This window comes from Pelodiscus sinensis, chromosome 3, assembly GCF_052426305.1.
Source record: "Pelodiscus sinensis isolate ZL-2025 chromosome 3, ASM5242630v1, whole genome shotgun sequence".
NCBI classification, from domain to species: Eukaryota; Metazoa; Chordata; order Testudines; family Trionychidae; genus Pelodiscus; species Pelodiscus sinensis.
Window position 1 is genome coordinate 85,048,754 of NC_143054.1, and position 14,047 is coordinate 85,062,800.

The 14,047-nt window shown below is 41.8% G+C and overlaps 2 protein-coding genes across 4 annotated transcripts in view; one reads left to right on the forward strand and one right to left on the reverse strand.

Annotated features, from left to right (window-relative positions):
• Positions 1-4,714: 4,714 nt before the first annotated feature.
• On the forward strand, positions 4,715-8,334 carry LOC149524669 (calcium homeostasis modulator protein 5-like). Its single transcript, XM_089777153.1, has 2 exons — positions 4,715-4,844; positions 7,973-8,334. The coding sequence occupies exons 1-2, from the start codon at positions 4,715-4,717 to the stop codon at positions 8,332-8,334; spliced, it is 492 nt and encodes a 163-aa protein (XP_089633279.1).
• A 2,523-nt stretch (positions 8,335-10,857) lies between these two features.
• TRAPPC3L (trafficking protein particle complex subunit 3L) overlaps positions 10,858-14,047 on the reverse strand; it is a 58,367-nt gene continuing 55,177 nt past the window's right edge. For all 3 annotated transcript variants that reach the window (XM_014573708.4, XM_006123231.5, XM_075924021.2), the window contains 2 exons: positions 13,068-13,253; positions 10,858-12,107 (listed from right to left, as the gene is read on the reverse strand). In XM_014573708.4, the coding sequence (XP_014429194.2) occupies positions 11,988-12,107; positions 13,068-13,253 (306 nt within the window). In that variant the 3' untranslated portion in view covers positions 10,858-11,987. The remainder of the gene's footprint in view (positions 12,108-13,067; positions 13,254-14,047) is intronic.

Below are 14,047 nucleotides of genomic sequence, written 5' to 3' on the forward strand. Positions count from 1 at the left end.
GTCTGTCTTGAAGCCAGTTATGTTTTTTGCCCTGGTGGCTTCTCTTGAAAGGCTGTTCCAGAACTTTACTCCTCTGCTGGTTAGAAACCTTCATCTAATTTCAAGCCTAAGCTTGTTGATGGCCAATTTTATATCCATGTGTTCTTATGATGCACATCTTAAACAACTCTTCTCCCTCCCTGGTATTTATCCCTCTGATGTATTTACAGTGATCTATCGTATCTCTGCAGGTTTTATTAGCACACTCCCATTTTTTGTGCCAAGGTTAGTAATAGAAATGTTAAATAAGATTAGTCCCAAGATCAAAAACTGAGGAACACCACAAGTAAGCTCTCTCCAGCCTGGTAATTGAGCTTTCAGTATGACCCATTGTAGCCTCTCCTTTAAGCAGTTCCTTATCCACCTGTCAGTGCTTGCATTACGTTTTCAGCTTTTCCAATTTAGCTAACAATTTCCCATGTGGAACTGTATCAAATGTCTTTCTAAAATGCAGATAGATTAGATCTAGTGGATTGCCTTTGTCTTAAAATAATCAGTTATCTTCTCGAAGATCAGGTTGGTCTGGCATGATCCCCCTTTTTGTAAAACCACGTTGTACAACCTCTGAGTTTCCAGCTTCATTAAAAATCCTTGCAACTGTGCTTGTAATTTCATGCACCAGTTTCTTTAATATTCCTGGATGGAAATTATTCGGGCATTTGATTCAGTCTCATTAGGAGTTTGACTTCAACCTCAGCTATAATAATTTCTACCTCCATATCTTCATTCCCATTAGCCATCCAGCTCTTCATAAGTCTCATTAAAAACTGAGGCAAAAGGTTTTTGTTGAGATGGAGGGCCATGCCTACATTATCTTTAATCTCCACCCCACCCTCAATGTTTAGCAGTCCCACTAAACATACAACATCCACAAAAACTCCCTCGTTCCTTCTAAGGACTAGGGGCTTGTTTTCTCCCTTCTCCTCCAGTCAAGCTCTCCTGTTTACAGACTATTTGCAGGTACCCAGAGAAACTGAACACAATAAAGAGCATTTGTGCAATCATTCGCATCCCAATAAGAAACTGCAGTAAAAACATCAATTCAGTTCACCTTGAAGCCATTCAGCTGTATATTCATGCTTTTATCATTGCATCCGACACACTGTGACGGCTCAGCATTTCAGTACTCAGCAAGTGACAGGATGATACTACAGTGGCAGGCTGTTTCCCACTATGAACATCTCCGTGGGGATGTAGTGCTGCCATTTTTACTTGAAATATGCATGAGTTGAGATTATTTGTGGTATAGAACTTCACCAAACTTGGTACTTACAAACAGAACTGTGATTCTGACACAGCCCAAAACACACGATAGTGTTCTAAGTTCATAGTAATGACAGGTGGGGAAACCCTTCTAGGTTTTTAAGTCTGTCTTCAATCTAGTAAGGGATAGCTCCATGCCCACTTTTGGCATTTGGTTTCTAGGAAATTATAAAATAAAGAGAACCACTGATCTCTGTTAGATTAGAATGGAAAATTGCCTAAAGTATTCAGTAACAAACCAATTCATGCCTAGTTGGGATTGGTCCTGCCTAGAGCAGGGGGCTGGACTTGATGACCTCCTGAGGTCTCTTTCAGCTCTATGTTTCTAAGATTCTATGATAATGTTACTTCTTTAGTGTTCTTTCAAAACCATCTAATTTCTCCCTAGTATTATTTTAAGGCAGGAGTGAATAATCTAAGGCCCGGAGGCTGGATGCAGCTCCCAGCTTGCCTAGGTCTGGCCCCTGAGACTCTGGACTTCCTCCAGCACTGGGGAGCCTACACTGGTGCTTCAGGCCCTCCACCGTCCCCCTACAGGAGTGGAGCACACAAAATCTACTAGTCTGGACCCCCCTAAGCTCTGATGTGGGAGGGGAATGTGGGGAGTAGCGTTCTCATTCTCAAGCAGGGGCCACATGAGTGAAGGGTTTTTTGGAAGGTGTGTGGGTTTTTTTTGCTCCTCAGTTGTGTGCAGCCCCTGACCCAAAACAGTTCCTCACTCCTGTTTGAAGATAAAATCTTTTTTTTATTCAGAATCACAGATGATTTGAATAAATAGCATCCATTTAGTTAATTTCATGAGTTATTGTATTATAGAATTGTTTCTCTTTGTAATATAGTACTACAGTTTACAGTACTGCACCCGCCATGTGGACTTTTTCAAGTTTAGCCTGAAAAACAAACAGTGTTAGCCTAGAGATTTTCATGCCTTGTTTAACTGACCATGATGATAATGAGAATCATTTGTCAAACTGCATGCATATTTTTCATGCTTCATACCATTTAAATCCTCCTTAACAAAATACATATTGCTAGCTCGTTCGGTGCCTTCAATGGTGCTATGATAATTTTCACCCTATGAGGAGCTGGCCATTAATTATCAATGATATTTGTATAGTATGTCTCCTTTTTTTCCTCTTGAATGTTTAGCCTCACGTCATTCAACTGCTTTATCTTGTCCACAAAGCTGAGAAATGTCTTGAGAGAGAGACCCTGTATCCACAGAGCCAGTTATCTCATCATAGAAGGCAATCAGGTTGACTTACCCTTGGTGAATCCACACTGACTGTTCCTGATCACCTTCCTCTCCTCCAAATGTTTCAAAATGGATTCCTTGAGGACCCGCTCCATGATTTTTCCAGGAACTGAGGTAACGCTGACCGGTCTACAGTTCCTTGGCTTCTCTTTCTTCCCTTTTTAAAAAATGAGCCCTACATTTGCCTTTTTTCCATTCGTCCAGGACTATCCCTCATCACCATGAGTTTTCAAAGATAATGGCAAATGGCTCTGCAATCATATCAGTCAACTGTCTCAGCACTCTCAGATGCATTAGATCCAGCCCAATGGGCATGAGTATGTCCAGATTTTCTAAATAGTCCTTAACCTGTTCTTTCCCCACTGAGAGCTGCTCATGTCCTCCCCGTACAGTGCTGCCCAATGTAGCAGTTTGGGAGCTGATCTTGTTTGTGAATATCACGGCAAAAAAAAGCATTGAGTACTTCAGCTTTCTCCACATCATCTGCCTTCCCAATTCAGTAAGAGTCTCACATCTTCCCTGGCCTACTTATTGCTAACATGTTGCCTGTGGAGGCACAACAGAGCACAGGGAAGCAGGTGGGTCTGTAGACTTTATGAAATCAGCAAGTTACGTCATATCATGCTTTTTCCCATAAATGAAGTAACGAATTTCTGTTTTCAAACACCAGACCAACATCTAGTTGTATTCCAACACTATGAGGATATGACTGTCAAAGATCCCTAACTGTTGCCGGAAACTGATTTATCATTAATGCTCGTGAACAGGGGACTGCAAAGAGAGGAGTTTGGGAAAGGAAGGAGGAAATCCCTCTGCTGAATGAATAGGGTTTGAGTATTAAACATGAGGAGAGTGAATTTGTTTGGCTTTCTGTTTTCTTTCTCTTTCAGGTTATTTCAGTTGCAGAGTCAGTAGGGATTGTGTGTCTGGGGACTGTCTGAACCTTTGTTCCTTGGATCATCCTTGAAATGACTTACTCTGCTGATACCAGTTTGATACCGGTATGTAGGTTCATGGATTGCTTTTCCTTTTTAAGCATTTAATAGGGTGCAAAATATTTCAGTGATGATGTGCAATTGTTTTCCCCCTGTGTTTCTGAGGAATGGGTATAATTAGGAATGGCTGTTTTCTTACCTAGATTCTCATTTTAACAGTCAAGTTATAAGATCATTGGGGTACGGACAACCTTTTAGTTACCTGTGTATACAGGGTCTAGCACAATCCCATACTGGAACTTCCAAATTATATTGCAATATAAATAATAAATAAATGCCAAAAACTCTTAGGTTCCATTCCTGGGTCTGTCAGTGACTTAGGCTGGTCATTGAGTTCCTTTGTTCTAATTGTTAAAGTGGGGCAGTTTATTTATTCATCACTATAACTGGAGCAATTAATGGTATTGATCTCACATAACTATATTCAACAACGTAAGTGAAGATTATTAATGATTGCTTACATATGTTAATTTATATGCTCGGAGGAAAGTCAAGATGTAAGCACAAAGTATTGCAATTTATGGATAAGGAAAGACTAAATGTTCAGACATTTCTGTGTGCTGTTATGGGGAGGTTTCTTCCCTGGGGTATAAAATGAGACATACCGAGTCTGGAGAGAGCCTCCCTACTTGATTCTTCCTTGCAAAAACAGTAACATTGTTGTGATGTTGTCTGTCAGGTTGCCAGCTCACACTAAGGCAGTAGGCTAATTAACCTGCATGCTAAGAAATCTCAAAGGAGTAACAAAAGGCACTATAATGCGATCAGGCCAATTCACTTGTTTATTGCCATAATTCAAAGGAAATGGGATGGTATTGTCTTCATTGATCTGTAACTTATTATCTGTAACACTCACCTGTACTTAATTAGCTTAATTAGCCCAAGATCAAAGAATGTATTAGCGTTTAGATGAGAATTTACTTAATGTGTAAAACTTCATAAAAACTAATGAAGGATTGTTTCTGGTCATTATATTGTTCAGGAAAACTAATGAAAGTTTGGATGGCTGTAATTAAATGCATTATGTATGTCTCTGTAATTGACTTGCCCTATAACTAGGACTGAAGCCCTAGCCTAAACATGAGAAGTATTCTAACTTCAGAGCATAGATCATTGTATTCAACAGTGGGAAATCTACAGACCCTTTCTAGGATGGGAACACATGACACACTACTTTCTGGTGAAGACAGCTATACGAATGAACTCTGAAAGTAATGCTATATCTCTGAGCTCTTTGAATACTTTCAGGGAGCATCCCAGATACAGGACAGAGATCCCCAAAGCTGTTTTGAGTAACTGATAGGTTTATGGAAAACCAACAGAGAGATTATTACACCTCTGCCAATCATTTGGGTTTACAAACTGTGGCTCTCCTGTAATATATTTTATCTGCTTTAACCTCTCTCTACCGCTCCTTTATTTTTTTTAAGCTAATAAACCTTTAGTCACTAGAGAAGTTGTTGACCTAGTGTAAATGACTGGCCCTTTAGGGTCAGGAATAACATAACATATGACAGTTCTTGGTTTTAATAACCTTTCATCACTCAGTCCTGTTAGGCTGAATAGCAAGATGCTCTGGAAAGCCTAAGTGGGGCTGTTTGTGACTTCGTGGTAAGACTAAGATAGTAGTCCAGGAGTGCACAGTTATTACTGGCTTGGTGAAATCTAATTCTAGAATATACTAAAGATGTTAAAATAGTTAATTGGTTAAATGAGAGCACTTAACCAGTTAACCATTTTGACTCAGCTCCTGCCATCCAAACCACTGTTTAGTCCCCCTGTCTGTACCGCTGTCTCCTCCGTGGCCAGGGCTGGTCCAGCCCAGTGTAGTTGGCCACTGCCAGAGTTCACTGCCATGGATCAATCAACCTTTTACCTGCCCTAGTATATACCATCAGTTTGGGGTACTTGTCCTATTCTTTCACAGTCTGACCTGAGATTGGTTCTCTCAGTTGTGAGCTACTACAGTGTGATAGTTGAGATGAAGTCAAGCCCATGCCTTTAACTCTCAAAAGGTGCATCTAGACTACAGAGTTTTGTCGACAAAAGTGGACTTTTGTTGACAAAACTATACCTGCGTCTACACTACCGCTGAGTTCTGTCGACATAACGTCGACAGAACTCAGCAGTTTTGTCGACGCTGGTAAACCTCATTTTACGAGGCATAACGCTTTCTGTCGACAGAGTTCTGTCGACAGAAAGTGTTATTGCCTGTAGGGTTGTGTCTATACAGGGTTTTGTCGACAAAGCAGCTTGCTTTGTCGACAGAACTGAATGTAGTCTAGATGCTCTTTGTCGACAGAAGCTTTGTCGACAGTATCTGTCGACAAAACTTCTGTCGACAAAACCCTGTAGTCTAAACGTACCCTTAGACTCTGATCTTCAGTCAGAGACCTTACAGAGAGAGAGATGGAGCATACAACACCAGGAGAGAAGAGCAGAAAATGTGCTCTGTGGAATAGTCTCTAGGACCAATCATCAGGGTTTCCGAGCACTAATCCCATGTACCATGGAACTTGATTGAATGTGAGTACAAGCTGTGTTACAACTATGATTTCAAATTCAGCTTCAAGCCATTGTGTGGACAAGAAAGAAGCGCATAACAAGTGGGGTTGCAGTTTTGGGACTGGTTCTGTTCAATATCTTCATTAACAATATGATGGCATAGAGAGTGTAAGCTTGCAGACGATATCAAGCTGGGAGGGGTTGCAAGTGTTTTGGAGGATGGGGTCATAATTCAAAATGATCTGGACAAACTGGAGAAATGGTCTGAGGTAAATAGAATGAAGTTCAATAAAGACAAATGCACTTAGGGAGGAACAATCAGTTTTGCCCATACAAAATGGGAAGTGACTGTCTAGGAAGAAGTACTGCAGAAAGGTATCTAGGAGTCATGGTATACCACAAGCTAAATATGAATCAACAGTGTGACTGCCTTTTCTCAGCCTTCTAGTTTCCACCTTGTACCAAAGAGTGTTCACCTCATTGCCACCCCCTCTAGCTTCAGCTCCTAGATTTTATAGAAGTCCCACTGCCTATTTTGGTTCAGGTGAGCTTCATTCTCAATTAATATAATTGCCCCTTAGCTCCCCACACAGGTGCAGCCAAAAGCTAATTAGCTTCTCTTAACCCCTTCAGTGAGGTGAACACTCTTTGTACAAGGTGGAAACTAGAAGGCTGAGAAAAGGCAGCGTAAAAAGCAGTCCCCTGTCTTTCCCAGGGAAGGAACAGCAAAATCTGAGACACTATAGACCTGAACTGCTGGTTTGAAGGTCCCCGGATTGGAACCCAAGGTAGAAAGTGCGTCCTGGTTCCTCTGCCAGCGACTACAAGAGTGGAAGATACGTTTCAGAAAATGATCATGCTAAGTGAAAACATGTTATGCGAGGTCAATTTTCCCATTGAAAATAATGGAAAAGGTGGGGGTTACGTTTGCGCTTGCGGCTCCAGTCTGCATTTGTTAGCAGCTGGGACTGGGACATAAAGTTGGGGGAGAAAAGGGCCTGGGGTATAGCAGGAAGGGGAGGTGTTTAGCTCTGGGGAAAGACAGGGGACAGGGGAGGGGGCTTGCAGCCGGCGGCTGGGTTTCCCCAGCTGGCCGGTCACCAGCAGCTGCGCGGGGCTTCCTCTGCCTCTTTGCAAAGCGGCGGAGGGTCGCCGCTCGCTGCGCTGTTCCCTGGACCCCTTCTCGCCGGATGCAAGGAGACAGGGAAAGCTCTGCACAGCTGCGGACGACTGGCCAGCAGGGGAAACCCATCCGCTGTCTGCAAGCGGGGGGCAGAGGAGAGGGAGCGAGGTATCTGGCCAGAGGGGTCGCTGGGGAATGGCGCGGCAAGCGGCAAACCTCTGCCACTTTGCAGGGAGGCAGGGGAAGCCCAGAGCAGCTGCCAGCGACCAGCCTGCTGGTTGGGGAAATCATGTTATTGCAGGGATGGTCGTGTTGTTCGAAAAATGTACCTTAAAAAAAATTGTGCTATTGTGAAAACCTGTTAAGTGGGCACGTGTTAAGCGAGGAATTACTGTACAGGGCAAAAGTGAGCCTGAGGTGGGACTGGTCTACTTGCCCACTGACAAAGGAGGCACTGCTCTATGTGCAGTCTTGAATTTCCTCTTTCCTCATTTCCATTTCCTCTTTCAGAAGAGGAAAGCAGTCTAGACGTTGCCTTAGAAATTCAGGGGCCTCTGCTTGTGAATAGAATTTACACTTGCTGGATCACTTTATTTTCAAAATATTTTGTTTGATTATTACTTTTCAAGGTTTTTCATTTAAAAGAAGCAGTAAAGAACATAGTCTCAATGCAGCAGTAAAAACAATAATAGCACTAGTTTTTCTTGATCTAATTTGAATTTGCAATCAGAATTTTTATTTTAGCCCTTTCATACTTTGATACCAAATTATCCTATCTTTTACTGGTTGTAGGATGGTGTGTGATAGTTACTGCTGCTTTTCTGTCTTTATTATTCACTTGTTATGGTCACTGCCAATCTAATAGCAGCCATCTCCAAAAGAAGTTTTGGAAGATCTACACTGAGAAGGAGAAAGAACAATTTGAAAAACATTTTGAGACATATGCTACCAAATTGAGTGAACAAACCCTGCAAAGTTTTTTTGAGAACAAGAAACTGGAATCCTTTCCCATGCCAACTTTCCAGGCATGGGAAAATGTGTCTGTTTTGTACTCTTACAACATTAAACAGCAGCTCTTCAGCACACTCCCTAAACTAGTGGAAGATAGAATGAAAGAAAATGATTCCAATAAGGCACAAGATACAACAGTATAAACATAGGTGAAAGCAAAAAGGTTTAGCTAATGACAACTTTCATTAACATTTTAATGTGTTAAATCACTGTATTTTCTGCCATAATTTCTCTCACCAAATGTCTATAGCACTTCCTGAGGTAAGATGGCAAATGATTTCCAAGCTCTAATAGCACAGCAAAGGGTTCAATGTTCCAGAGAATACATTGTCCCACAAGAACTGACCAAATAGCTTTCCAGTGCATGTTCCTTTTCTCTCATAAGCATCTATTATGCTTATGTTATTTAAAGAAAACAAATGCACGTGTAATGTTGCTGTTTTGCATAAAAGAAATTCTGTCAGCATTCTTCCTATCTAAAATTTGGTAGGCAACAGAAAGAAAACCAGTGAAACAACAGAATTTGATATTCTTCAGCTTAGTTATGGTGGACTGAGCTGACTAATTTGAATGTTTTTCATTAACTTTTGTATATGCTTTCACGTGCATCTTGGAAGGCATTAAAGAGCTATAAGTGTCAAGGGTGTGCATTGGACTAGATCTCGCACCTTGTTCCTGCGATATTCCATTGAGTTCCCTGGGCTGAGGGACAGGCAGACAATGGTTAGCAGAATTATGATACTCTAGAGCAGGGGTCAGCAACCCTTCTGAAGTGGCGTGTCAAGATTGAACTCTCCTGCCCTGGGCTCCACTCAGGCTTTTCCTGTGGGGAGGGGAGGAGCAATGCACACACACTTCCCCAGAAGCTGGATGCCATGTAGAGCCTCGGGGCTTCCCCCTCCCCTCCAGGAAGCCAGCACTGGCTGGATCACCAGCACAGGCTGGGGTCAGGATGGCTGGAGGGAGTTCAGAGAAATGAGCGAGGAGAGGGAGGGCTGGGAGGGTGACCCCAGGGTATCTAGCCCTGATGGGTAGGGGTCCATGGCGCCCTCACCTTCCTACTAGGAACGCAGGCATCCAGTGGCCAATGCAGTGTTGGAGCAGAGAGACCCCCCACGTGTTTTCCTCTCCCCATAGCCACTCATGCCACTGCCCAGCCCCAGAGCTGCAGCCTGGGCAGCACTCACCCTCATTCCCACCCCCGAGCAAGCCCACCTCCTCCCCACGGCTGCCACATCCCAGCCTGACTCCAGCCTGCCCCCGGCAGCCAGCTTTGGGGCACCCCACTCCCCAACGTGGCCCGGCCGCCCCTGGAAGCAGCCCTGACCCTCAGAGCAGCTGCAAGGCCACATAGGCTCAATGGCCAGGCAGTGGGGCTACCACAGAGCAGGAACTGGGGATCACAGTGAGGCTGCCCCAGCAGGGACAGCTTCACCCTGGCCTAAATCCATCTGTGGCACATGGGGCAATTGCCAGTCATGCAGCCCCACTGGTCAGGCTGTGTGCCACTCAAAATCAGTTCATGTGCCACTTAATGGCACACATGCCTTATGTGGCTGACCCCTGCTCTAAGGTTTTCAAAGGAAAGGGCCTTTACCCTCTTTTGACCCTGAAAATATTTTTTCCCACTCTAGATAAGACCTAGGCTCTGCACCACTTACATCCCACTATGTAAATCAATGTTTAGACTTGGTGGTGACCCTCAGAAGAAAAGAATTTCATCCTTTATGGTGTGTGATTCTAAGGGGTATTTTTCTCTCTTTCTAATTATACATAAATATTTGTGTGTTTTGCTTTGTCTTTCCTTAGCGCATAACAGACACAACCACCCTGTGTAATGAGGGGAAAAATGAAAACTAAAACCAAAGGGTGTGTATGTACCTGTTCTTTGAAATGTATTGTAAATAGATAGATAGGGAAGAACTTCAGTGGGGCAACACTTGTATTTGAGTATTTTGCTAAACCAAGGTATAAAATAGTAGCCCCTCAATTTCCTGCATTGAGCACTGCAGCAAATATGAAGCTTGGTCATTTCTAACAATTTGAAAAGTAGAAACATGGCATGAAAACCTGGTCCCCATCTAAGTCAATGGCAAAACTCCCATTGATATCCAAAGGGTCAGATGTCAGCAATGGTCCCTGCTCTCAACACTTTATAATTTAAGGCCCTGATCCTACAGGCAGAACCCCATTTAAGTCCATGACCCTTCCCAGGCATAGAAATCAACCCATTCACATAATTCCACAGGTTTGGGACTTAACAGACAAAAAAGATGGGAAAAGGAGATGAAGAACAAGGGTTTCAGAAACAGAGTCCTATGTTTACCATGGGCAGCATTTGTGCTGACTGATTAATGCTGATAATTCTGCACTGTAATTAAAACAGGGAATTGTGGGTCCCATAGGGAGTATAAAAAAGGATGATCTGGTCGATAGGCTAACAGACTAGGTCTCGAGGTCTAGACTTAATTCCCAGCTCTGCCAGAGATTTCTTGTGTTACTTTGGCAAAACACTTAATCTATCCCGTGCCTCAATTTCCCATGTGTAAAATGAGGTCTGTACCTCCACTGTGGTCTTGTGGGGATAAATCAGTTAATGATTGTGAGGTGCTTAGAAACTGAAGTGATGTAAGTACTTTGACAGAGAAGAATGGGTGAGGCAATAATATTTTCATTGTTTTTTATTGCAGCTTGCTTGGTTAAAGCTTATATTTCAGATGACTGTACATTATAACACATCATGCTTTTTAAGTTTGCTAGCAACCTCTGTATGCTCAAGAATCCTCACGTTAAAGCTGCACAAAGGGCTTAGTCTGTATTCCATTGTTTAGAAAACTTCTTTGTCTCCTATATACATTGAACAAAACTGCATGTTGTCATGTTTGCTTATAGGAAAAACCTGCTCACAGGGAAATTCATCTCTGTTTGATTTCAGTGGGAGCAGATTGGGCAAAATGAAGGAAATACTATAATCACAAGTGAAACAAAGGAAGATGCATTGGCATGAAAAACTGAACAAAGTATTTATAGCAAAACAATTTCTTATTCACACAGGCACATTTCTAATGAAAAAGAACAGGAATTAGAACAAAGATTTAGGGCCAAGACACACACTTATTACTTAGGTAAAACTCCTGGGCTACATCTATACTGGCAGCTTCTTGCACAAGAACTGTTTTGTGGAAGAGTTCCTGCGCAAAAAGTCTTTCACAAGAGCGCGTCTACACTGGCATGTGCTTTTGTGCAAGAGCATCCATGGCAGGATAGACACTCTCTTGCGCAAGAAAGCTCTGATGGCCATTTTAACCATAGGGGCTTCTTGCACAAGAAATTCATGTTGCCTGTCTACACTGCCCTCTTATGGAAGAGCTCTTGCGCAAGAGGGCTTATTCCTCGTGGGGAGAGGAATAACTGTTCGGAAGAAGTCCTGTTTTACAATGTTATACTGTAAATTTACTTGCACAAGAATGCGCGTGCAGTGTAGACAGCAGGCAAGTTTTTGCGCAAGAATGACTGTTCTTGCGCAAGAAGCTGCCAGTGTAGACATATGGTGTAATCAATGGGATTTTTGCCTATGAAAGAAGTAAAGGATTGGATCTGTTTAAGTTTGTATGCTGAATTCTGCAATGTGGTGATAGAAATCAACTCTACATATTGTGTATACATTCTGGTTGTCATTATCATTCTAAGATGTGACTGTACCTGAATCAATGAAGTCATTGCCACCATAGGTTTTTCTTCCTAAACAGGTAAAAATGGTCAAACTGTAAGTTAGAGATGATTCCTTCTATCAGCTTCATTTATTTCTTTTGTGCTTTTTGACTTCAAGCCTCTTTGGAAATGTAATTCCTATTTCTGTCACATCATCACCCTTCAGTCTGTCTTGAACGAAGGTAACTTCTGCCGCTAAGTGAACCTGGAGAAAAACAGGCCTGGTCATTTCATGTAAGGAAATTTCCCCTCCTTTCTTTCCTTTAGATCATCCAGCTGTTTTTTCCCACCACAAGAGGGGCCTCTTTCAAAAGTTTCATTATAAAGGAATTTCATTGAAATCCTTAAGAATTGCACATAGCCGATGAGTTAAAAATAAATCCTCTTTATGCATTTAAATATGTATACATATGTCATTCTGCTAACAATATGCCAATAGTTTGGTTAGTAGTGCATAATGCCAGAATGGTGTTTTGCTTTCTTCTGAGGACATGAAACGTAAAACAGATGAGTTTCATATTGTGACCTCAAATTTCCCCATGTAAGAAGGTAACACTTAATGATACAAGTGTTAATACCCTTTAACATATCAGAATCGTGAGACTGATTTATAGCCATATGATGCAGTATTCAACTTTCATTTTATAGTACTGTACTTAGGAAATATATGTATATGTGGTAAATTAGATATTATTTGTAGGAAAAGAAGATCGTGGACAAAATTCATCCTTGGTGTAGTTCTCCTGTCTTCTGTAAAGCGATACCAAGTTTAATTTGGCCCTGCAAGTTTACAATTATGCGAGTTATGAATGTTTCTGTTTATTTTGTAAAAGTTGAGATTTGAAAATAAAAAAATTAATGTTATTTGATTCACCATAACTTAATTCTATGACTATACTGAGTCAAAAACTCTGCTCTGTTAAACCAGTGTAACAGTGGAGCAACACGATTTATTTGATTAGAGTAATTCTGAATTTACTATGATGTAAAGTGAAAGCAGAATTTCACTTGGTTTATTTGGCAAGGTGGAGGAGTTGCTATTGCTAAATCAGACACTGAGATTAATTACTTATAAGTGACATTTCATTTGCTTATCCAGTGGTTGTACTTTCCTATGTCCATAGGTAACAACAGAAATAGGAAAATTTAGTGTCCGGTTCTTTACCATTTCCAGGGCTCCTCTAATAACACCACACAGGAGATTACAGTAGCAAAGTGAAGATCGTCCTGGTGGGAGCTCTTCCACAAAGTCCACCAAAGGGTTGTTGTCCAGCATTAAGAAGAATTCATTTTCTGTTGTGTTACTGCAGCTCACGCTAGGGGTAATCCCAAGGTACATCTTGAAAGCAACCTGTAAAGGAACAAAAATGTGCCCGTTGAAACTACTGCATGTATATAATAGGCTAGAAGACTTTTAGGGCACATCTACATAGCAGGGCTAACCTTGAAATAAGCTATGCAATTTGAGTTACGCTAGTTGTGTAGCTGAAGTCGAAATAGCTTCTTTTGACTTTTGGCGCTGTCTACACAACAGTTATTTCGAGAGAGAGTACTCTTCCCCCGACTTCCCTTACTCCTTGTAGAATGAGGATTACAGGAGTTGGAGTAAGCAGTCCTCCAGCTTGACATTATTTTGACATTATGTCAAAATAACTGCTTTTGTGTAGACATGGACTATGTTATTTCGGAATAAAATCATTCTGAAATAACGCTGCTGTGAAGACATAGCCTTAGATGCTACATTCTATTGTTCTATTGCTACCATTGAGACTAGAAGTAAGGGATGAGGCCAGACAGAGAATCTGGGAACTATGGCTGACCACCTGACAACTTCCCACTCTGCTGTATCCTGCATAAGCTAGACACAGCAGAGAATCTGGGCCTATATTGGATTCCAATATAGTGTAAAAGACGTGCACTGATTCCCTTCTCATACAGTGGTTTTACTCTGTTGTCACTCTGTAGGATTTGGCAGTAAGACTTTATTTACACTGAAATCTGTAAGATCCAAATTGAGTTCAGATCTTTCAAGTATATTTCTGTAAACACTGGTGATAATCACTCAAGAAGTCCTGTGATCAGTTAGTATGTGTTTCTGTTTCATTCTCATTTTAAGCTACAGTCCAATAACAGGAATGATAACCG